Below are 24,515 nucleotides of genomic sequence, written 5' to 3' on the forward strand. Positions count from 1 at the left end.
CCGTTCATGCTCTGTCTCTCTCTGTCTCAAAAATAAATAAATGTTAAAAAAAATTTTTTTTTTAAATAAAAGAGAGACAGAGCACAACCAGATGTGGCTCACTCCGGGAATGCAAGGATGGATCAATATTAGGAAATATATCAGTACAATTTACCTCATTAACAGGTCCAAAAGGAAAAACACATATGTCTTTTTAGATGTCAATCTTGTTAAATTTCAACATTTATTCCTGACTCTTTAACAAAATCTCTTAACAAAATAGGAACAGAGAGGAACTTTCTCAAGAAATATACAGCTCAAACTGAGAGCCAGCACTCCCACTGATGTCAGTATAAGGTAAAAAAATGACGTGAAATATAGTCATTGTTTAACATTATGCAGAAAGCATTTGCCAATCTAATTAGACCAATGAACAAACAAACAAAGCTTTACCAATTGGGAAGGAAGAAGAAGCAAAATACAATTAACTTGCAGAAGATGTGATTATGTGCCTGGAAAAATCCCTCCACACACACACAAAATAATAATAATAATAATAATAATAATAATAATAATAATAATAATATCTAAAAAAATATTAGAACCAATAGGACAATTTTACAATATTAGTCAACATTAATAAAATAAATTATTAACCAATAGCTTTCCTACATACAGAAAACAAAACAAAACAAAACAAGAAAAGTGATTTTTCTAAAACACATTCCTTCTTGTACTCCTGTTTCTGCTTCCTGTTTAGTTCCCAGCCCTTATAAAACCTAAACTAAACTACAAAACACCCCGGGGGTGGGGGCACCTGGGTGGCTCAATCGGTTAAGCAACCAACTTAGTCGTGATCTCACAGTCTGAGTTTGAGTCCCATGTCCGGCTCTGTGCTGACAGCTCAGAGCCTGAAGCCCGCTTCGGACTCTGGGTCTCCCTCTCTCTGCCCCTCCCCTGCTCGCTCTCTCTCTCTCTCTCTCTCTCTCTCTCTCAAAAATAAATAAACATTTAAAAAATTAAAAAAAAAAACACTCCAGGGAAGGGACCCTGTTAGATGTTATCCGGCTCCTGCCTGTCCTAGCCAGCTGTATATCCCTGAGTCCAGCACAGTGCCTGGCATTGAGCCTCCATCAATACCCATCCTTGAGGAAGACACTGGCTGCTGCTCGGGCTACACACGGCACACACAACACCACACACAGGTGGGACAAAGCCACATTCGGCTACAGTCCCAGCAGTAATCTTTGGGGAAGCCTTACCCCGAGTTCCCATGCTCTCCTCCCACCTACAGAACACAAGCCTCAAGACTCTCCCTATCCACACCCTAGCAGAACTCCCAAACAAAACCAGCACCTCATAAATGTATCTTGATAATTCTTGATAATTTCCATTAAGCCTACACACCACCATCCGTGGCCTCCCCAGCTCTCCAAACCCAATTCACCACCCTTGTTGTTGAAAAGGTTGATTCACCTCCAGGGAAAGTGCCAGGCTCTTGCCTGGAAGGAATTTTCTATGGATTCCCCAGAAGGGAGATTGCTGCACGTGGTCTCCACCCAGCAAAGGCTCAGCATCAGGACGGGTGCTGCTTTTCACCCAAGATCCATCCTTCCACAGAGTGGGGGCTGGTTCAGCTTCCTCTGCCAGATGAGTGGGGGCCACAGACCAAAACTCTCAAAGACTCTCTTTTCCTACCTGCTGTGTTCCATGAATTGCATTTCTTGGAACACCACGGAGTGCTTTGCCCATTCAAATGCCCTCCAGTTTGAGTGTTTTTAGAGATTTTCCAAGTACTCACTATATGTTAGATCTTGCTAGGCCCTTCTTCATGCCCTTCTTGTGTTCTATTATTTATCTCTCCTTCTTTACTGTAAGCAAGGTCCACATCTGACTATATCCCCCCAGAATGCCTGATGGAGTGCTGAGCACATGAAAGATACTCAAATAATCGCTGGCTGGTTTCTTTGAGAAATCAACATACGTTAGGGATAGTCACAGGAAAGCAACAACACAGAACTTAAGGTTCAGGAACCTGAGTCTTGTCTTGGCTCTTCCGTCCCTTGCTAGAGGACCACAGTCCAGCCCCTGACTTCTCAAAATCTCAGTTCCTCATCTATCAAATAACATCGTCTCCCTCAAGGGGTCTTCATGTGTCTCAAATAATATCACATGCACTCACTAAATTACTTTAGCAATAACCAAGTAAGCTGTCTGTGGGATTATGCCAATGAATGGAATAAGGGGCCTATTCTGCTTTCACATTTATTCAACAAATGTTTACATCCCAGGCACTGCCCGGAGAAGTCAGTGAGAAGAAGACACACAGACCCCATCTGCCCTCATGGGGCTTATAGTTGTTTTATTTTTTTTTTAATTTTTTTAATGTTTATTCATTTTTTGATATAGAGAGACAGAGCGTGAGCAGGGGAGGGGCAGAGAGAAAGGGAGATGCAAAATCTGAAGCAGCCTCCAGGCTCTGAACTGATAGCACAGAGCCCGAAGCAGGGCTAGAACTCAGGGACCGTGAGATCATGACCTGAGCTGAAGTTGGATGCTTAACCAACTGAGCCACCCAGGGACCCCATGGGGCTGATAGTTGTTTTAAACAACATGCTGAAAATTTTAGGCTTGAAAGGAAACCCACCAACCAACCTCTTTCTTTTAAGCCAGAGAAGAATCTGAAAAGCAAAGAGACACCCCCAAGGTCACAGAGCCAGGAAGAGAGCAGTGCTTGCACAACATTTTTTTAACTTGCATCTAGGGCTCTTTGCATGGGAGGGAGAGTTTCTGCTTGAATGAAAACCTTTTTGAAGATGCCTGAGCCTCCTGCTTACCCTCAACTCACTCGCCAGGAGGCTTATAATAGGGGTTGGAAGATTTGTTCTACCTTTTGCCTACTATACTATTATAAAGTTCCTAACGGAGGGGAGGCTGGGTGGCTCAGTCGGTTCAGTGCCTGACTTGGTTCATGTCATGATCTCGCCGTTTGGTTCATGGGTTCGAGCCCTGCATCGGGCTCTCTGCTGTCAGCTTAGAGTCTGCTTCAGATCCTCTGTTCCCTCTCTCTGCCCCTCCCCCCCCCAGCCTGTGCACACACACCCTCTCTCTCTCTCTCTCGAAAACTAAACATTAAAAAAAAACAAAAACTAAAGTTCCTAATGGAAAAAAAAAAGTGCTATACCATTCAAAATCCAACATCTGTGTTCTTGGTTACTTTGCCTTTCTGTCCTATGCACATCGCTGAAGCTCTGGGAGGAAACTTCAAGATTTCCCAACCCAGCACATCCCCAGTGTGACCTATGCAACAGCAGATGAGGAAGGCTACACACTCTACCCTCTCCTGAGAGGCCCCTCCATGCACACTAGCTCTGTTGGGTCCTGCGAGAAAGGCCACATTTATCTGAGCTTAAGTCAGCAATACCCAAATAAAGTTTGGCAGCAAGCCCCATTGTTCCCTGCAAAGCCTGCTGATGCTTGGAAGAAATAATATTCTAATGAGGAGACTATAGGTAACTGAGGGGACCTCTAAGAAGACAACTTGGGGAGGTAAAGCACCTTGCCCAAGGTTACCGGGCTTCTGAGTCCAAGAGATAAGGCTAGAACCTCAGGTCAGGAGAAATTATACCCTCCCTTTTGCTGGGTTTCCAGCTTCTCAAGGTCAGCAGCTGAATTTCTAGAGGAAGTAGAGCAGGGCCCCACACAGCCCTGTGGGCAGTGGACAAAGAACTAATAAAAATCAGCCACCGAAACAGCTCCAGCCTAAGGACAAGATGCACGCTGATAAGGGATCAAGAGAACAACTAACAACAGGCAGCAGCACTAAGCTGTCTACAGGTGAGGGCTCTTGAGCATGCAACAAATCAGTCACTCTGAGCATGAAACAGAACACCACTCTGGGGCAAATCTCAGTGTTGGATTCAGCCCTTCATGTCTAAAAATTACTAATCACCATCTAAAAACTACTGTTTTCTATCCAGTTCAGTCAACTGAAGCCGCTCCCTGTGCACTGGACCCTGAGCCAGGTGTGGGTGTCCCTGCACCAGATGAGGCCAGCCTTCCAGGAGAGTAAAGTCTAGCAGAGCTGGCACAAAGGAGGTGCCTAAGACACTAAAATAAAGGAGTGAGCCAGAGAGGATCTTTATTTTCATAAAGAGACATGCATTTGTCTAATCTGAAAGTGAAAGGCCTTAATAATTCCTTATCTGAGCATTTTCCCATACAGCAACATCCCAAAGGGACGTTGACTGACTGAATAAATGAATTAATGAGTGAATGGATGAATGAGCAAATGAATGAACTTAAACCTCTCCATTTCTCCAGCATGGGTTAAGTGCTATCCACCCACCCATTTCCCCACAGGTCCATTTATAGGATGGATTTACAAGAAGAGTAAGGACTTCTCCCCTCAAAATTTTCCTCTTTGAACATCAGAAATTCCACCTGCTTAACTCCACTGCTGCACAGCTGAGGAAACTGAGGCACAGTCACTGATGGCAGCAGAAAACTGAACTCCCCAGGGGCTTAATCTTCTAGAATCCTGTGTTCTAGTGAGTTAGCAGCTAGAGCTAGACATAGTGACTCACGGTTGCTCAGTCAATAAAGGCTGTGAGATGAGGTCTCCTCAAAAAAGTCACTAGACGAAAAAGACAGAATGGCCACAAAGCTCAGGAGCAAAAACTGTGTCCCCGCACAAGGAAGTGTGGTCTGTAGGCAGGGCCTGGAGCCACTGTCCTCGGAAAAGTGGGGGTGGCCCCAGGTGAGCTGAGGTCCTTCTCTCCGGCCACCTTTGTCACAGCACCTCACCTCAGGGACCCAGGGTCTACCCCTTGTCACTATTCCACCCCATAACTCATCAGTCCAGAAATACTAGTGGGCACCTACTGTGTGCCACACACTGGGTAAATGATAGGGGAGATTTGGCCCTATGGAATTCACAGTCCAATAGGTAAGGCAGACACTAAAAAGATGAACACATTTAGGATGAGAAATAGTGTCGACTGATTATCATTTCTAAAACACAAGTCTGACCCTATCAATCTCCTGATAAAAAAATCTTCCTAGGTTCCTCACCCTATATAGGAATAAAAATAAACAACAAAGCGGCGCCTGGGTGGCTCAGTCAGTGCAGCATCTGACTTTGGCTCCAGTCATAATCTCATGGTTGGTGAGTTCAAGCCCACGTTGGGTTCTGAGCTGACAGCTCAGAGCCTGGGACCTGCTTCAGATTCTGTGTCTCCCTCTTTCTCTGCCCCTCCCCCGTGCGCTCACGTGCTCTCTCTCTCTCTCTCTCTCTCAGAACAATAAACATTAGAAAGAAATTAAAAAAAAATAAACAACAAAAATGAAATGAGTCACCTTTATTGGGTGCTTACTATATGTTAGGTGCTTTACTATAATTAACTCAGGACATGCCCCAACAAACCAGTGCAGGAGACACTATTATTATCCCCACTGACCAATGAAGAACCACTTTTCTACTTAACCATTGCTTATCATGTGTGTGACTACCTCCTGCCCGCCACCCCCCCCCCCAACTCTGAATTCTCTAACAACTCATCTTACCCATCTTTTTGTCTCAGGTACACAGGTAGTATTCACTAAATGCCCACTGAACGAATAATCGAATGATCAATGGGCAAGTTTCCTTCAAGGCATTATCTGCTAATAAGCTCAATTTTTGGAACAAGTGTGATCAGTGTTCTAATAATGACATGAGAGGTAGCTGTGATGTACAAAGAGCCAGAGCCAGAGCCAGACCCTAAGACCTGAGACAGAGGCTTGTCTGTGTGAACTTGAACAATAACATCATCACCCTAGGCCTGATGGCTTAAAACTGTTGATGAAGAAGCAAGAAACGGTAATAAGGAGCCGAGGATCTTCCAGGTCTAAATTTGCTTGTCTCTGAAGCATAATGGGAGGAGGGCCTCAGGAAGCCCTCTGGAATTGCATACTGCCTGCTTTTAGAATGAGATCTAAAGTTACAATTTTGTTTACGTATTTAGTTTTTAATGTTTTTAATGTTTATTTTTGAGAGAGAGAGAGAGAGAGAGTGTGTGTGTGTGTGTGTGTGTGTGTGTGTGAACAGGGGAGGAGCAGAAGAAAAGAGGGAAACACAGAACCCAAAGCAGGCTCCAGGCTCTGAGCTGTCAGCACAGAGCCCGATAAGGGGCTCCAATTCACAAACTGCAAGATCATGACCTGAGCCAAAGTTGGATGCTTAACCGACTGAGCCACCCAGGCGCCCCTAAGATTACAATTTTAGAGTAGGGTGACTGATCAGGTCTGTGGGGGTGAGTGGTACATCTCCCTCCATAGCTCAGTGGGTGTATTTATCCTAATAAAGCAGATTTACCCCCATGATAAATATGCTCAACCTGCTGTTAAAACAAAAAAACAAAAAACAAGCCCAGGTGCCTGGCTGGCTCAGTCAGAGGAGTGTGCAACTCTTGATCTCTGGATCATGAGTTCAAGCCCCATGTTGGGGATAGAGAGGACTTAAATAAATAAATAAATAAACTTAATAATAATAATAATAATAATAATAATAATAATAATAAAAACAAGCCCAAATTGAAGTCATTTCCCCCCACACCAGCAAACCAAGACTTCATTAGAGTTTCAACCTATCCCAGGAATGTGACCTTTTTACAAGTCAACCTGAAAATTTTCTAAGCAGCATTAGTCAGGTTATCTGCAAGGTTAAAACCCTGCTGTTCCCTCCCTGACCCTAAAAAGGTGTCTTGGCCTGAAACAATCTTTCTTTTGCTAATAATTCCTTGCCCCACCTTCCTTCCTATAAAAACTTTCCATTCTGTACACCTCATCCAAGCTCCTTTCTACTTGGTATGTGAGATACTGCCCAGTTCATGAATCACATAATAAAAGCCAATTCGATCTTCAAATTTACTTGGTTGAATTCTGTTTTCTAACCCTAGAAAACCCCTTTCCAGAGAAGCATTTTGGACAAACTCAGGTGAGGCCGCCACCCCAACGATATCCCAGAGCAAAGGGGCTAGTTAGTTATCTAAAGGAGCCTGTGTTCACATACCAGCTGGAGACAAAACCCAAAACCAAACCCTCAGCTCCCACCTCCCCTCCAGGAAGACCATGGATGCAAAGTAGCAACCAAGGCAACTGCAAACATGGGCCTGATGGCCCCACAGCTACGTCCTCGAGGAGAAGTTAACATGGGTCTGTTTGCCATTGCAAGTGAGGGCAATGCTAGGAGCTGGGGCTCCGTGGCAAGGTAGTTTTTGTGGTTTGGGTTGGTTTTGAATGAATTTTTGTCTTAATGTTGCCTAGTGGCCACAATGAAGGTAATAACACAACTTCCTATCTTACGGGGCCATGTGAGAATTAAATGAGCTATGTCAGCCCAGTGATCCACACAGAGCCTGACACATACCATAAACTCAGATGGTTGCCAATGATGATGGTGGTGACAGTGGGCGGTGGAAGGAGCCACCTGAAGTAGGAAAATCCAACCAAAGTCTCTTCAAAACCAGGAGTCAAAAGAGAAGCAGGTAATCCTGATACACTCCCCTGGAGAAGCATGCTTAGATACTTTTCAGAAGGGAAAATGAAGTGGTGCCCTCTTCTGGATAGGATCAGGGCTGCCCAGATGTCCTGGGCCTCAGGAGAGGTCACTAGACCCCTGTGAGTACAGGCTCTCCATTTGCCATTGGGAGATCAAACCAGGTAACAGAGAGACCCAAGGAGATGAACTTCCCCAGAGAAGGGAGAGGAAATGACAACTATGGAGAGATACCATTGTTCACTCAACATACCAGCAAAAACAAAGGAGCATGAAGATCTGAGGGGCAGTGGGAGGGCAGGCAAACAGGAAATCTGGCACCCTATTGACAAATGGTCTTTAGAGAATGACTTGGAAATCTTTAGTAAGATCTTAAATGTACACACAGGATGGCACGACAACTTCACTCCTCGGTAACCTCCTAAGAGAACTCTCCACGCATTTGTGCAGGAAGCACATACCAGAAAGTGCCCCCCAACACTGATATAAGGGCAAACAATGGGACCCACCTACCCACCGCTCACGGGAACATGGCTCAATAAACAGTGGATTCTTATACCATGAATACACTATTCATTTTGTGATAGACAAAAACAAGGTAGGGGCACCTGGGTAGCTCAGTCAGTTGAGCATCCAACTATTGATTTCAGCTCAGGCCATGATGTCACAGTGGTGGGATCAAGCCCCGTGTTGGGCTCTGTAGTGAGCGTGGAGCTCACTTGGGGTTCTCTCTCTCCTTTTCTCTCTGCCCTTCCCCTGCTTGTGCATGTGTGCGTACTCTCTCAAAAAACCAAAACCAAAACCAAAAAACAAAGTAGATTCTCATACACAGTCTTGAAAACATTTTAAGGCATATTATTGGATTTTTAAAAAACGTTACAAAATAGACCAACATGCATAGCATGACAACCTATATCAGAAAGGAAGGAAGGAAGGAAGGAAGGAAGGAAGGAAGGAAGGAAGGAAGGAAGAAAGAAAGAAAGAAAGAAAAGTTAGAAAGAAAAGAAAAAAGGAAGGAAGGAAAGAATGACTTTTTCTACATATATAAGCACCTAGAAAAAGTTCTGGAAGGAAATGTACAAAAGGAGGTCACAGTAGTTACTTCTGGGAAAGGCAGGTGTGGGATGGGGAGGCTGGCAATGAAACCAGGCAGGGTGTGTCACCTATTTTTAACTAAGAAAAAATGTATCTATGCATCTCTTGGGCATTAAAATAAAATTAAATGAATACATTTATTTTTTAAGGAGAAAAAGAGGAGGTAGACAGAGAGAAAGACATAGCTGCCAAGAGCTAAGGGGCTGTCTGCCTCCCTCCAGGACTGGCCACCCACACATACAGACACAGCTCATCTGAGCAAGTGTCCATAGTTCTCAGAATCCAGTATTTAATTCTATACCTCATTAGTTCTATTTATACCAACTCTTCCTTCTAATTCTTAGAAAAATTCCCTCATACTTAACAAAGGTATCCTCCTCTGGTGTCAGAAATTGGAGATATGAAAAGGGGACACATGAAATTCTGCTATCTCCAATTCTTGATGGCCTCCACTGACTTATATAGACTTAGATGAAAGCCTACATTGCATTTAATTGGTGTCTGTGAGAATTTTTTAAATCTTAATTTTTAAAGATATTTTTACCTTTCTTTGTTTTCTTCCATCCCTCTGAAGACGCACTGATTCATTACTGTGGAACTGTCCATAGACACAGCATGGCCAGGCCAGGTCTTCTTTCTGAAAAAAAACAAAACAACCCAATGTTTAGAACCTGGACATATTTCTGTTATAAATGCACAGAGAGTTGCATTAAATACATACAAGGGGGATATGTCAAAGTCTGCCCAGTATCCATTAAAATCCATTCTCCCTTTCTTCCATAGTTATTTGAGTTTTATCAGGGACTACATTTCCCAGCATCCTTGCAGGTAGGTGTGGCACTGAGTTCCCAATTCCATTGAGTTCCCAATGGAATCAGAGAGGAAAGGTGCCATTTCCCCATATAGGTCTTAAGACATGAGCATGCCTTATCCACCCTTCCCACTGGCTCCCACTGGCTAACTCAGCTCTGATTGTGCACATGATGACCATGCATTTGGAAATAATGGAGTGACAAGACAGAAGGCACCTAGGCCTATGATTGACTGCATGGAGCACAGTCAGCCTCTCACCTTCTAACTACTACCTTAGTGAGAAATTTCTTTTTTTTTTTTTTTACATCATTGTTTTATTTGATTCTATTTTTATGGCTAGTTAATGCTCATCCCAGTTGGCACTGAGTAAATATTCCCTTTGGGGCCCTTGTGAGGGTGGGTTTGGTTATTTGGAGCTTACAACATGTTATGTCTATGGAGACAGGTGCTGCCAGACTATTTTGGTCACAATTTTGGTAAAACCACATGCAATTTAAGTAGTACTTAATCAGTGTTAGATGGATAAAGAGATGTTAATGAGCATGTAATACCTTCTAGTGTGAAGTCTGTCAATAACACACAGAGCATGTGGCCAGAATTAGGAACACTGGGATCCACAAGTGTGAGTTGTGAGCTTTGCTTCACAAAATGACGACTTGGAGTGGTAAAATATCCCAATGAACATGATAACCACATTTAAGGATTCAAGTCTATGTCTTTGGAAGCAACAGAAACTAAGAGAGACACAGGGATGAGACAGAGAGAGAACATTCTGTTGGGTGGAGGATTCCGCCCACTCACTCTTCCACACCCTGAGCATGGCCCCAGGTGAGTCTGAGAGAGGACACTGAGGTTCCATCTCCAGCCTCAGGTACTGCATTCCTCGCCAGACAGGGGGAGTGGGTTTTGCATTAAGGCATATTCTCATTCTTAAGCATGGACCTGAAGACAAACCTACTGCTTCATTTGGTGTCAGCCAAAGAAAGAAATGGTCATTAGTTCCAACACCAGAAGGACTCGCTGTGCACACCACACTGAAAGATGGTGTACCGGTCTCCAATCTTGTGCCTCCTAGGGTTCAAGGTAATTTGGACATCTGTGATCTTCTGTGACCTTCCATGCTGATGCATCAGCTGTTTTGACTCTTGAGCAACAAATCTGCTTGGCCAAATCTCCCACCAGCCTCCTCCATCTGCCACACCATGAGTCTGGCCTTTTCCCAGATCAAAGCACCATTAGTGGGGAGCCTAGCTGGCTCAGTCGGTGGAACATGTAACTCTTGATCTCAGGGTTACAAGTGTGAGCCTCACACTGGGTGTAGAGATTACTTAAAAATAAAATCTTGAAGAAAAAAAAAGCCCTATTAGGATAAAAACTCTCAGATCCAGGTGAGCAGGACCAGATACCTTGGACTCTGGCACCCCAAGGCATTGGAAAGAGTCAGTGTGGGGGGAAAGCCACAGTCTCCAATGCTGCTCTTTTATGTAACTTACAAAGAGCACACCATGAGATATTTTTAGCATCTGGATCCCTGTCTGGGACCACTGCTCTGGCTTCCATCAGAGCTAACTTCATCAGCTAAGGCATGTGCATTACAGAGGGGCCCAGAATAAGGCAAGAGGGAAGATGTGGATCCTGGAATGAGGAGAGATGGAAGGGTAGTGAGACATAGGCTCAGAGACTCAGAGGGGCCCCCACATCCCCACGATCCCCACCATGAAGGGAGAGGGAAGAAAGTAAGAATGCCACACCAGGGTCACCTCTGCCGCTGTGAACACCTCGGTCCACCTCAGTTCAGCCTGGAAGCCACGTCTACTCAGTGTACAAGCCATTCCACAGCCCAGTAAGTGCTGCAAGGGGGGGGGTTAACACCTACATCCTCAAATTATGCCAACTCTCCTCAAAGCCACGTTTCCCAAGCAGCTGTGAGAGGTCAGAGCCTGCCTTCAAAGGGACCACGAGCTAGCTCTGGGTCAGAGTTTCAGGTTTTCCCTCCTGGTATTGGAGAAAGCATTCTGTAGACAACCACTGATAAACCATCACCCTTCTGCCTGTGGCTAAGGGCAGAGATTGGGAGCACCTGACTGTACCCTAGCACTGAGGGGTGCCCAAGGCCAGGCACTGTCTTGAATTATTTCATCAATCTCATATCAGCCCTAGGAGGCAGATACTGCCTCACTTAACAAATCAGAGACTGGGCACAAAGAAATTAAGATTTGGCCAAATGCCATACAAACAGCAAATAAAATTGAGACTTGAACCAAGCATTTGATCTGGGAGCCTGTGCCCCTAATCAGTGTATTGTAATGTGCATGATAAAACTCATTAATGGCTGAATGAATGAATGAGCAAATGATGAATGAATAGTTTCAAAAGCAGTTTCAAAAAGGTGGGGATGGGGGCGGGTACTGTGGGAGACAGTGTCTCTATAAAGCCCTAGAAGGGTGGACCATGTGCCTGACACCCCCCATCCTGGATGCCAACCAAGTGTGTGATAGTCTCAGACCCCCATCCCCCCAAGACAGCCACTTAGTCCCGTGAACACTCTGAACCCAGGGTTGCCAACTTCTCTAAAAGAAATTTATACGCTTAATACCACCATCCCTAATAACCACAGCTACCTGTGATTCAGCACCTGTGTGTAGGCAGTAAACTCAGGGCTCAAACACAGAGTCTTCTCATCCATCTGTGGCCCCACAGGGTAGGTAGGACCATACCCATTTTATAGATGGCAGAACTGGAGCTCTGAGAGGTTGTGGCCTAAAGTCACAGGGCTTACAATGAAGGCAGTTTTCAAATCTGAGCAGTTGGCTGAACAGCACAGGCTTTCTGCCTGTACATGACACTCCCCACTCAGCTTGGTTAATCAAAAAGTTACAAAGATAAGTGGTGTCCTAACTCTTAAGCTAGAAAGCTCTGTATTTTTTAAAAAAGATATTAGTTTTAAGTAATCTCTACACCCAACATGGGGCTCAAACTCATGACCCCGAGATCAAGAGTCGCATGCTCTTCTGACTGAGCCAGCCTGGAAAGTTCTATATTCGCCTAAAGTTATTCAGTATTTCCCATCCAAGTCACTTCCATGGGAGATGAATTCTACTTCTTCCCAGCTAGAAACTCAGGCACTTGCCACTTCCTCATCCCTCTCCTCAGCTGTCTGGAGCAGCACTGACCAGCACCAACCTCCTGCAAGCCCAACTATATCCCTGGGACACCGAGCCCTGCTAATTTTTCACTGAAAAACCTCTCTCCTCAGGAGGCACTAAGTGTTGGTGAGGATTGAATGCAACCAGAGCTCTCACTCTTGCTGTTGGTAGGAGCACAAATGGGTCCAACCACTTTTGAGGACTGCGGCAATCCTTGCATTTCCTCCTAGGTACATACGTGCACCAAGAGGTTTTCTAGAGAGTTCTCAGTAGCATTATGTATAACAACCCTCTATTAGTTTCCTATTGCTGTTGTAACAAATTACCACAAACTTAGTGGCATAGAGCAACACAGATTTATCATCTTATAGTTCTGGAGGTAAGAAAAATGGGTCTAAAGTGAGTCAGCAGGGCTGTACTCCTTCTGGAAGCTCTAGAGGACAATCCATTCCTTGCCTTTTCCAGCTTCTGGAAACCACCCGCATTCCTCAGCTCATGGCCCCTTCCTCCATTTCAGAGACAGCAATGTAGTATCTTCAAATCTCTTCTCTCACCTCTGCTTCCACTTTCATGTCTCATTCTCTGAAGTGGACTTTCCTGCTTCCCTCTTGTAAGGATCCTTGTTACAATGGTCCCACCCAAATAATTCAGGGTCATCCCTATGTCATGACCCTTGACTTACATTTGCTAAGTCCCTTTTGCCATGTAGGGTAACTCAGTCTCAGGTATTACCAGTGAACAGTACCTATGACCAGGGATTAGGTCATGGACATCTTTCAAGGGGCCTACCTCAAGCCCCAAACCAGAAGCGATGCCCATGCTCCTCATCAGTAGAATGAATGAAATAAATGGTGGGGGGTGCCTGGGTGGCTCAGTCGGTTAAGCATCCGACTTCAGCTCAGGTCACCATCTCGCGGTCCGCGAGTTCGAGCCCCGCGTCGGGCTCTGGGCTGATGGCTCAGAGCCTGGAGCCTGCTTCTGATTCTGTGTCTCCCTCTCTCTCTGCCCCTCCCCCGTTCATGCTCTGTCTCTCTCTGTCCCAAAAATAAATAAACGTTAAAAAAAAAAAATTTTTAGAAATAAATGGTGGTAATTCACAGCAATGAGAATAGATGAGCTACAACTATTTGCAGCAACAAGGATGGCTCTTCACGAGAAGATTCTGAGCCAAAGACACCAAACACAAGAGTGTCTGCCATATGAGTCTGTCTGCAGAAATCCCAGAACCAGGTAAATCTATCCCATGCTGTCAGAAGTCAGGATGGAGGTTGTAGTGGGGGAGCAGTGGCTGGAAGAGTATGAGGAGGCTTTTGGGGTGCTGGCAAAGGCTGTTTCTTAATCTAGGTGCTGCTTACACAGGTGTGTTCAGTTTGTGAAAATCCATCAAGCTACAGTTATGATCTATGATCTATGCCCTTTTTTGCTGGCATGTTATGCTTTAATAACAAGTTTTGAGAATTTTATAACAACTAATTGTGCCTATTTAAAGTTTCCCCCCACCCCACCCAAGTTCTCAGTAAACCTCTCAACAAATAAGGTTGCTGCAAGTTTGGTTTTCTATCAATTAACATAGCGATGCACCCTACAATTTGCATCCTACAATTTCAGGTCAATAGTTATGAAAATACAATAAAGGCATTTATAACTAAGAAAGAGGAGGAGGAAAAGAAACTAGCTTCTCTGCCTCTCTCACCCCATTTCCACTCCACAGGGACATGTCAAATTTTATCTCTGGATGAAGCAGATCCCAGCTGGCCCCCTAAACACTCCCTACCCTGACAATTGCTGCCCACCAGACTGGCTGGAATGTTTCCCTGCCACCTGCCACATGCTCCTTCCTCTGTCTCTCCTCACTCCTTTACCCATGTGACATGACCACGGGGAGCCCCATCTCCTCCTAGGAGCTCCCCCCAGCTTCTGTAGGACTTGTAATACAAACCACACCATTTGGACTTAATTGCTATTGCCATAAACTAACTGTTAATAGGACCAAGTGTCTTAATCTGATCTCCCCCCAAAAGACTGCAAACTTAAGAGAAATCAGGTCTTGTCCATTCAATTTTTGTTGTATGTGAACTTCTTATGCTAACTAAGAACTACCAATATTAACAGCCTTTATTGAGCACCTACTTCACATCACGTTCAGTGCTCCTAATGCATCATTTCCTCTTCTCCCACCCAGGGAAGTGGGTGCTATCAGTATCCCTGTTTTGAATAAGAGGAAACTGAGGCACGGAAAGACTAGTTAACTTGCTAAAGGTCCCAAAGCTCATCACAGGAAGGATGGGATTTGAATCCATGCAATCTGATTCCAGAGCCCATGCTTTTGACCCAGACCCTACTCTGCTTCCCTAATGCCCAACCCAAAGCCAGGGTTAGGCATATTATTGGTGTTTAATAAACACCACTATGACATATTTGACCCCCCCCTCCCCCCCACACACACATACACATTAAGGGGGAAAAAAACCCTCCTCAGGACACAAATAACAAATCAAGACTCTTCACCAAATAAGATCTTTTCAGCCTCAGATCTCAAAAGAAGGCACAGCCTCTGGAGAGATCTGCAAAAGTTCTGCATATTCCTTGCTCTATATCATGCCTGGCATTCAGGGGGCTTTATAAACATTTATCAGTAAACAATAGCCAGAGTTTGTCCTCCAGGCTTTTATCAGAATAGGGAGAGAGTTGGATACATTTATTTTTTTGCTTGCCAATCTCAGGGTCAAAGCCAACGTCAGAGCTGAAGGCTGACTGGACAACTCAGTCTGTGACCACAAGATCCCAAGCCACCTGCCCCAGATGACCTCATTTCCTCGACAGCCAAGAATTGTGACCCAGAGGCCTTGGCTGGTAACAAGGCCACCACCCCAGAGGGCTGCTGAAGCCACTAACCTGAACCAGAGATAATGACACCAGCAGCCCTGCTGTCCCTGGAATATGATGTGATGTGTGGCTCCAGCCCAAGTGCTCCCTCCCCTTGAGGCCCGCCCCACGGTCAGGTACCAAGCAGTGCTCTGTCCGGCGTGGACACAGCAGTGCACCGGTGCCAGCCACTCCCCCTTAGCTTCGCACAGATCAGTTCCAGCGTCCATGTGGGTACAAGAGAAAGGGCCTGTGCCCAGGAGCGTGCTGACGACTGAGAAGACATTATTTTTAAATGGCTGCCTCTGAGGAGGAACAGGAGACTGGCTGGAAGTCAAGGCAGGCTTTAGTTACACCTGTACCACTAGCATTTTTACAGGAACAACAACAACAACAAAGTGTTTATGTATTTGGGGGCTTATTAAAACTGTCCCAAAGTTTCTTGAAAAAAAAAAACCGAGGGGCTCCTCGGTGACTCAGTTGGGTAAGCATCCGACTTCAGCTCAGGTCATGATCTCACAGCTTGTGAGTTCGAGCCCCATGGTGGGCTGTGTGCTGATAGCTCAGAGCCTGGAGCCTGCTTCGGACTCTGTGTCTCCCTCTCTCTCCCCCTCCACCACTCACACTCTCTCTCTGTCTCAAAAATAAACATTAAAAAAATGTTTTAATAAAATAAAATAAAATAAAATAAAATAAAACACTGATGATTGCAGTACAACGTGACCATGCAGTAATGGAGAGACATATGGTTACAAGGGGATCAGCACCTACATCAGCCTGAGGGAATCCTGGAAGGCTTCTCAGAGGACGCACTGCTGGGGCTGAGTTTTGAAGGAGGAATAAAAGCTTGCCATGTCAACAATCCAGGGTTGCTCTGGATAAAGGGTACAGAGTACATAATGGCAAGGAGGAAACAGAGGCCACAAGAGTAAGAAGAGGGTAGAAGGAAGTAGGAGAAAGGCTAGAACACCACGGCATCTCAGGCATCTCATCTCGGAGCGTTATGCACTGACAGGTTCAATGACATAATCTATGCTGAGGGTTCAGCCAAGAAGAGGTACTCATGAGTGGTTGGCGTTATCTACCTTTGTTTGTATTCCTATTGCATCCTTCCTGGAAGCAGACTCTGTGGACATCATCAGGGGGTTGTTGGGGCAAGAATTTGGAAATGAGGTCCCCACAACCAATTTCTGAAAGACACTTTGTAAACTCAACCACTCATGTGCCCTCGGGTTTTCCTAGAGCCTCCTAGTGCCTCACCAGTGTTCCCTCCTCACTCCTCCCGCATCCAAAGCCCATCCACATGTGTGCACATGTCTCCCCAACTGCACCGGGTTTTGTGACACCCCAACCATGAGCACAGTACCAATTACAATAGTTGTTGAACAAATTAACAAATTCAGCTAACTGCACTTCTCCATACTAGTGAAAGATGATGAGAACCCAACACAGAATCTGGACATCATGGATGCCATCACCACACAGCTGAAGAAATTATCTTGGGGTGTTGGCCACCCCAGAATCACAGAAAAATGAGGTTCCAAGAGGAAAAACCCCATAGTACCCACCCAAGCCCTTAAGTCACCCTGTTGAAGGAAGATATATCCTGGGGACCCAAGAATTCAGGTGCCATATCCCTAGATAGTCAAGGTGCCCCAGTGATGAAATGGATATAACAGGCTAATACCATTTTCATACTTGCTCCAACAAGTATTTTGGACTCCATTCTTGCTGTCTTGCCAGGCAGCCTTTGGGTTAGGCAACTGACTCTCCACATGGCTTAATTACATGGAGAGGCAGAGCTGCGGGTGCCACAGAGGCAGATGATAGTTCTTGTCTAGGTCAAGGCTGCCAGTGTGGGCATGACAAGCTTGCTTGGGGAGGGACGGACAGAAGGTGAGGTCAGTCCTCTGGGCTTCATCACAAATCTCCAGTCTCCCCAGTGTGAGATCACATCCCAGGGTCTAGAACAAGGGTTCAGTGGGGATACTACCAGTGGTCAAGTCCTGTCCAGGCTGCCTGTCCTTAGACAAAAGGTGTTCTGATTTCAACCAAGACATCTCCTTTTCTATATGATTCTTATGTGGGGTAAGTTCTCATACCGTAAACAGTTCCAATGCAACAAAAGAAAGTTTTAAAAACTTCATACAAAACACCTGTTACCTGCCAGCCTCTCTCTAGGTCCCTCCAGTAATGTCTTTAGTGGACACTTGGTACATTTTTATTGATGGACAGAGAGCATACTTACCCATTCACAGAGGACCCAAACGTAGAAGGGATAAGACATGGTAGTCAGAGCAGTTGGGGTCTCCCGTCTGTGCTGTCTGCTGTAAGATAGACACTGCCCAAGCAGAGCCCATCTGATGGAGGGCACACGGGCTACCCAGGGGTCACTGTGGTCCTCACTGTCCTCCTCCTCATCACCACAGGCAACAGTGGTCTCCATACATGCCAGGTATCCCGTGGAGGGCTTCAAATGCTCTGATTCCACTTCACTCTCTCAGCAATGTTGTAAGGCAGGGGCTCTCATCCCCTTCTCACAGATGAGGAAACGGATGCACAGAGGGGCTTAAGTGACTTGCAGGCTCACAGAGCTAGTGAGTGGAAGGAAGAACCAGCACATAGGCACACTGTCCCTCCTCCCTCAGACAGAGCTCCAAAAAAGGAGATGACAGTCATATAAAATGGCCCCAGAGAAGGCCTCGTGGCAATTTTCCCAGCTGGGGATAAAACTGGATTCCTTGAGCAGTGAGCGATTTTCTGACCTGTTCCTTCGCCAACCAGGGCATTTGTGAAAATGAACTTCATAGAACTGACATACATCACACTCACTCACTCAGCTTGAGGATGGTAGTCTGGTTTGCCTTGTCATCACTCATTACCTGCAAGGACAAATGCTTAAGTACAGCACACCACATGGCCAAAGAGTGCTTTAAAACACCTGCAAAGTGGTACCTGGATGACTCAGTCAGTTAAGCATCCAACTTTGGCTCAGGTTATAATCTCGTGGTTCATGAGTTTGAGCCCCACATCGGGCTCTCTGCTGTCAGCGTGGAGCCCACTTCAGATCCTCTGCCTTCTTCTCTCTCTGCCCCTCCCAACTCATGCTCTTTCAAAAATAAATAAAGCTTTTTTTTTAAAAAACACCTGCAAAAAAGGTGAGCTCTCTTTTTATTATTTATTTTAGAAGGAGAGAAGGTGAAGGCAGGGGAGAGGGGCAGAGGGGGAGAGAGAGAATCTCAGGCAGGTTCCAAGCTCAGCGTGGAGCCCAGTGTGGGCTCAATCCCACAACCATGGGATCATGACCTGAGCTGAGATCAAGAGTCAGACATTCAACTGACTGAGCCACCAAGGTGCTCCAAGGTGATAATGTTTCATAAAATTGCATGTAGCTATCCACTTGGAGACAATTTAAGATTCACGGGAGGGGCGCCTGGGTGGCTCAGTCAGTTAAGCGTCCGACTTCGGCTCAGGTCATGATCTCACAGTCCGTGAGTTCGAGCCCCGCATTGGGCTCTGTGCTGACGGCTCAGAGCCTGGGGCCTGTTTCGGATTCTGTGTCTCCCTCTCTCTGACCCTCCCCTGCTCATGCTCTGTCTCTCTCTGTCTCAAAAATAAATAAACGTTAAAAAAAAAATTTTTTTTTTAAAAAGATTCATGGGAATCTATGGGGCTTTAATATAGGGGAGGAAATGACAAAGACCTATCAAGGACCTACTCTATATCCACATTAAGTCACAAGAGATACCCATGAGATGCACACTGGTACCCATACTTTGCAAAGCAGGAAACGAACTCCAGCTTAAGCAGCTTGGGTCAAGCTCCAGCAGCTGGAACATGACAGCAGGGACTGAACAGCTGGGTCTGTCTGACTCCTGGTCCAGGTCTCCACACTACCAATACCCCATAGGCTCTGGCACCTGAGTAAATACGCAGCCTGACTCCCCTATAAAATCAAACTCTCTGCCTAAATCTTAGCTCCATCTCTGTGCTCTGACCCTAAGTGTCAGCTGAGAAAGACCCCGCAAAGGAAAGGAGCTATTACAGCCTTCTGACCCTACAGGGGAAATTCTGAAGTTGGGGGAAAAATCTGGCAGAGTCTAAAATGTCCCTGGAAAGCCCCTCAGGAAGGTGCATATGGAGAGGGGCTCCAGCCAGCCGAGAGCTAGAGGTGGCAGCTGTGTGTTCAAATGCACTCCAGATAGAGTCTGTGGTCAGGACAGACTCGTACATGGGGCTGTCCCACACTAGCCTTCCACCCCACAGGAAGTGGGGCCAGCTTGGGGGACCCTCCAGAACATACACTCACCTCAGTGCAACAGCAGGATTAAACAGTTGTTGCTTTTTTCTAAGAGCTTCTAGTTTAGTTCACATAAGTTAAGCACAAGAGAGATATGATTCCATGGTACCATAATTCCACGATAACATGATCTTCCATTTATTTTTTTATTTAAAAAAAATTTGTTTAATGTTTTATTTATTTTTGAGACAGAGAGAGACAGAGCATGAGCAGGGGAGGAGCAGAGAGAGAGGGAGACAGAATCCAAAGCAGTCTCTAGGCTCTGAGCTGTCAGCACAGAACCCGACAGAGGGCTCGAACTCACAAACTGCGAGATCACGACCTGAGGCAAAGTCGGACGCCCAACCGACTGAGCCACCCAGGCGCCCCTGATCTTCCATTTAGTACTGGAACATCTTACGTGGCAAATTATAAACACATTCACAACACAGATAACAACTGAGGTCTTGGGTTCTGAAGTTAAGACGATTGGGACTGTAATTTGACTTCTGCCACTTAGCAGCTATGAGAGCTTGGAAAGGACTCCTGTGCCTCAGTTTCCCCAAGTAAAAGAGGGGTCATAACGGTATCTACCTCCTGAGGCTTCTGTAGGAATTCAATGAAACGGTGTAAGTGAAGAGCCCGGCACAGGGCTTCACAAAGGTTAGTGTGCCCTCCCACTTCACAAAAAAACAAAAAGACAAGACAGCAGAGGCTCAAGGAAAAGTTAACTTTTCAGAGGTCCCACGGTGAGTAAGCTCCAGAGTGCACGTCACAGTCAGTGCTGCGGGTCTTGGGAGGCTGGGTGTATGAGAGGAGACCTGGCTGGGATGAAGTGGCCCAGGCATCTAGGTTTAAGAGCCCAGGGAACAGAACCTGAAGCTTCAGGAAGATAGAATGAAGCAGGGGAGAGCCCTTCCACACAATATAAAAACACCTGGTGAAGAACCATTCCAGACCCACCTAGAAGGCAAGACTATACAGGCACAGAGATCTCAGGCAGCAGTAAACTGCCACCTCAGTCACAGTAATAAAGAAGATAGTGACTTGAGTGACAGTCACCCTAGATAAGCTTTGGAGCGTTCCCCCCTTCCTGCTAGCCCAGAGAGTCAGCCCACCCAGCCCCTTCCTCCCTGACCCCCAGGCTTTGCCAGATCCCCCTCTAGGATTCCAGATCCCTACCTCTCCAAGAGTTGCACACACCCACAACACGCACAAGAAATGACAGCAAGCAATGAGCAATCTGGAGCCATGTCAGCCAAGTCGCATGTCCAACACTGGCCTGGCTCTGCTGGCTGCTGAACATTCACTCACTGCCGAGAATGAGCCGGGGAGGCCCCTCTGACGCCACAGTGGGGCCTCTATTACATGCCAGCCTTGCACAGGTCAAGAGCAAGACTGCACCTTCCACAAAACCCAACCAGAGATTTGCAGACAGCAGGGAGACAGGAGTGAAGGAGGCCCCTTCCACTTGGTGATAATCATTCCCCTGTGTCCAGGGAGGAGTGGACAACGGAAAGGGGCAGATGCTTCCGGAGGCGAAGCCTGGCATTCGAGCCCTGTGAGTGACAACAGCTGTTCCCCATCACTCCCCTTCCAAGAGGCTGGCAGGGAGCATGAGACCACAACCCAAAGCAAATTTGGAGGCACCGGTCCCCAAGTTGTTGGGACATCAGCTGTAATAAAGACACTTGCCCTTGTGTAAGTTTTGGTGGCAGCAGAGGGACACTTGAGTTCAAAACAGCAGGACATTTTAATTCCTGCTAATGGTAGGAGGGGAGGAGCTGCTGCCACTCCCCAGAAACCCCACCTGGTGACCTGGCACCAACTTGATCCAGCAGGCAGGATGTGCCAGGGCATGTGGCTGAGGACAAGGACCTTGAGTTTCCATGAGAGAGTCACAAGATGTCAGAGCCAGGAGGACCCACAGCCCTCAGAACCCACAGGTGTCTTGATGCGGCAAAGCACAGAATCATCCATGTGTAGAGACATGCTTGGCCCAAGCTCAGCCCTTCTGAATCAATCACCAAGGCTGGGCCCGGGAATCTGCACTTTAAAGGCCCCTCTCAGGTGACTCTGAGGCAGCCAGCCCAGCCCAGGGCTGCTCTGGAAACAGAATCAGTCCCGCCTGCTGGTTTATCTGTGGGAGATCACAGCCATATCGTGGATGCTTCAGCCATTCATGCATTCGTGATTCTAGGACCATTTACCCACAGTTGCCCATGTGACCAGCTCTGAGAAAACACAGTTCCTGCTATTCATAAAGTAGCTGGGTTCACCTGGGGAAATTCTCAAAAATGCAGACATCCAGGCTCCACCACCTGTGATTTGGATTCTGAGGGCCTCACAATCCAGTGGGAAAACCAAAGCAAGGCCTGAAAGGGAGAGGAATCTGGAAACTGATGGCTAGGCAGGTAGTTCTGACTGAGGGGCTAGGCTGCGGGTGGCTTCAAGACACAAGGGAGGGAAGATGTTATCCAGCATCCAGTACACGCCAACGCCTTGACCACTGGCAATGTTCACCGCAGCCCTGCAAGAGGACTGTCTTAATCCTCATGGACCAGATGGCAGCACAGGGCTCAGAGCAGGTGAAATGGCCTGTCCGAAGTCCTGGTGCCAGCAAGCCTGGGATTTGAACCCCAATAGCCAGAGCACTTGCTCTTTTCACTACCATTCCCTCTTCCTCCCAAGTCCCAGCCTCAGGGAAGGACACGTCTGTCTACCCACACTGTGAATCCAGAGACCTGAGAGGTGTCCTTGACCCTTCTCTCTTGTTACTCCTTATGTACAATCAGGCCTGGCCCACTGTCCTCCACCTCCTTCTCTTGAATTCAACGTCTAGTACCACTAACCGAGTCCATGATGACCTGTGGCATTTAAAATACAAGCCCAGTCAGCCAGGTCACTCCTTGGCTTAATCCTCTGCAAGGCCTCCTCACAGGCCTGAAGTTACAAATCCTTCCCCCAGGTTTGCTGCAGGGCCTTCCAGAGTATCCTCTCCATTCCCCTCACTCTAGCTCCTTCAGCTCAGAGGCCTTTAGCAACCTCCCAGGAACACCAGATAGGTCCCAAGCTTCCTCCAGAAGGCAAGGCCACAGAGCAGGGGTAGCTCTGTCCATGGCTGAGCCCCTGGGGACACAGTAGGGGTGTGTGTGGTGGGGGTAGAGGGTGGTTGTTGACCGGCCACGGGACTTTGCAGCTGGTCTGAGGACCAGGTATGGTGGTGACAGAGAAGCCATGGAGTCAGAGACTGGGCAGATAGGCCAGGGCCAGACTGGGATAGGAAGGCTGTGAACACCACAGAAAGGAGCTAGGACATAAGCCTGGGGGGCAGCCGAAGAGGCTCTTGGAAGCAGGGGGGTAATATGACCAAATTCACGTGTACACACTATTGGTAGAATTACTTCCTCTCATCTCTTTGAAAGGCACTTTGCCAATAACCACCAAAATTTAAAATCTGCATGCCCTACTGATCCAGTAATTCCAAGTCTATCAAGGATACTCACCGTAGGATCCTTCTATATTGGCAAAAAAGAAACAGTGACCTAACCAGCGAACTGGAGAACAAACTGTAGCAGGCAAGTCCACAGTCCCTCTTCCCACCTTGGGAGCTGGATGTGCTTCAGAATTCATAATGTTTGCACATTAGAAAGGTAATACAAAGTGTATACACTATGTTCTGTAAGAAACCAGCAGGGTGAGGTGCGACATCCATAGTCAAATCCCTAAGTACATCTGCAGGTGTACATGTGACTATTCTGCCACATACTATAAATAGCCTCCTATTAACTCAGGTCAGCTTTGCTCATCAAATGAGTTTGCACTAAACTTTTTTAAAGGCATGCAGTTTTGCGGGGGGTGGGGGGGGTGTTTTTTTGTTGTCATTTGTTTAAGTAGGCTTGAACTTACAACCCTGAGATGAAGACTTAAGCTGAGATCAAGAGTCGGACCTTAACTGACCGAGCCAGCCAGGTGTCCCAAAAGGCATGCAGTTTTTTGATGCTTATACTGTTCCAACCAGCCAGCCCGTGGAACTGGAAATGAAGCATGGCCTTCTCCTGTCAGAAGGACACCTGCAAGAGCACCCAATCCCAGAGCCAGAGACCCTCTGGAGCAGATACCATGCCCCAGGGGCACCGAGGGCCATTCACACACCATGCCCCAGGGGCACCGAGGGCCATTCACACACCATGCCCTGGGGCACTGAGGGCCATTCAGCTCAAAGATCTGTCCCAGCAGGGCCAACCGGCTGCCACAGGCAATCTACAGAACAAGCTTTAATTTGTTGTTGAGGATCAGCCCAGGGTGTGTGTGCTGAGTGATGTGCCTGGGCAGACAAAGGCAGGTTCCACTTCCTCCGCTGGATCCTCTCTAACCTATCTGGTTAACACCAGCCACCACCATCGTTTAATCCTGGGCTTCAGGGAACACTAGCCAATAGGCAGGTTCCCTCCCTTTCCAGGCTGGGACATTACAGGGAGTCCGAGGAAAGCACCAGATAGATGCACTTCTCCTTTAAACAGCATCGGAGCGCCTGGGTGTCTCAGTCGGTTAAGCGTCTGACTTCAGCTCAGGTCACGATCTTGCGGTTGTCTAGTTCAAGTCCCGCATTGGGCTCTGTGCTGACAGCTCAGAGCCTGGAGCCTGTTTCAGATTCTGTGTCTCCCTCTCTCTCTGCCCCTCCCCTGTTCATGCTCTCTTTCTGTCTCAAAAATAAATAAACGTTAAAAAAAAAATTTTTTTAAAAAAAGCACCACAATTAGGAAAGGCCACCCTCCCTCTCAAGAGCTGATCTTATCTG

General features: G+C 46.7%; 1 protein-coding gene across 5 annotated transcripts in view; it reads right to left on the reverse strand.

The window, feature by feature from the left end:
* ARHGEF3 (Rho guanine nucleotide exchange factor 3) overlaps positions 1 to 24,515 on the reverse strand; it is a 305,486-nt gene that overhangs the window by 259,175 nt on the left and 21,796 nt on the right. For 4 of the 5 annotated variants that reach the window (XR_006199897.1, XM_042929709.1, XM_042929710.1 and 1 more), the window contains exon 2: positions 9,156 to 9,248. Coding sequence is in view for 4 of the 5 variants with exons in the window: in XM_042929710.1 (XP_042785644.1) it covers positions 9,156 to 9,248 (93 nt within the window). In the remaining variant the exon portion in view is untranslated. Of the gene's footprint in view, positions 1 to 9,155; positions 9,249 to 9,332; positions 9,535 to 24,515 lie in introns of those variants that run through there. The other variant, XM_042929708.1, reaches the window with a different exon arrangement.

Source organism: Panthera leo, chromosome A2 (genome assembly GCF_018350215.1).
Source record: "Panthera leo isolate Ple1 chromosome A2, P.leo_Ple1_pat1.1, whole genome shotgun sequence".
NCBI classification, from domain to species: Eukaryota; Metazoa; Chordata; class Mammalia; order Carnivora; family Felidae; genus Panthera; species Panthera leo.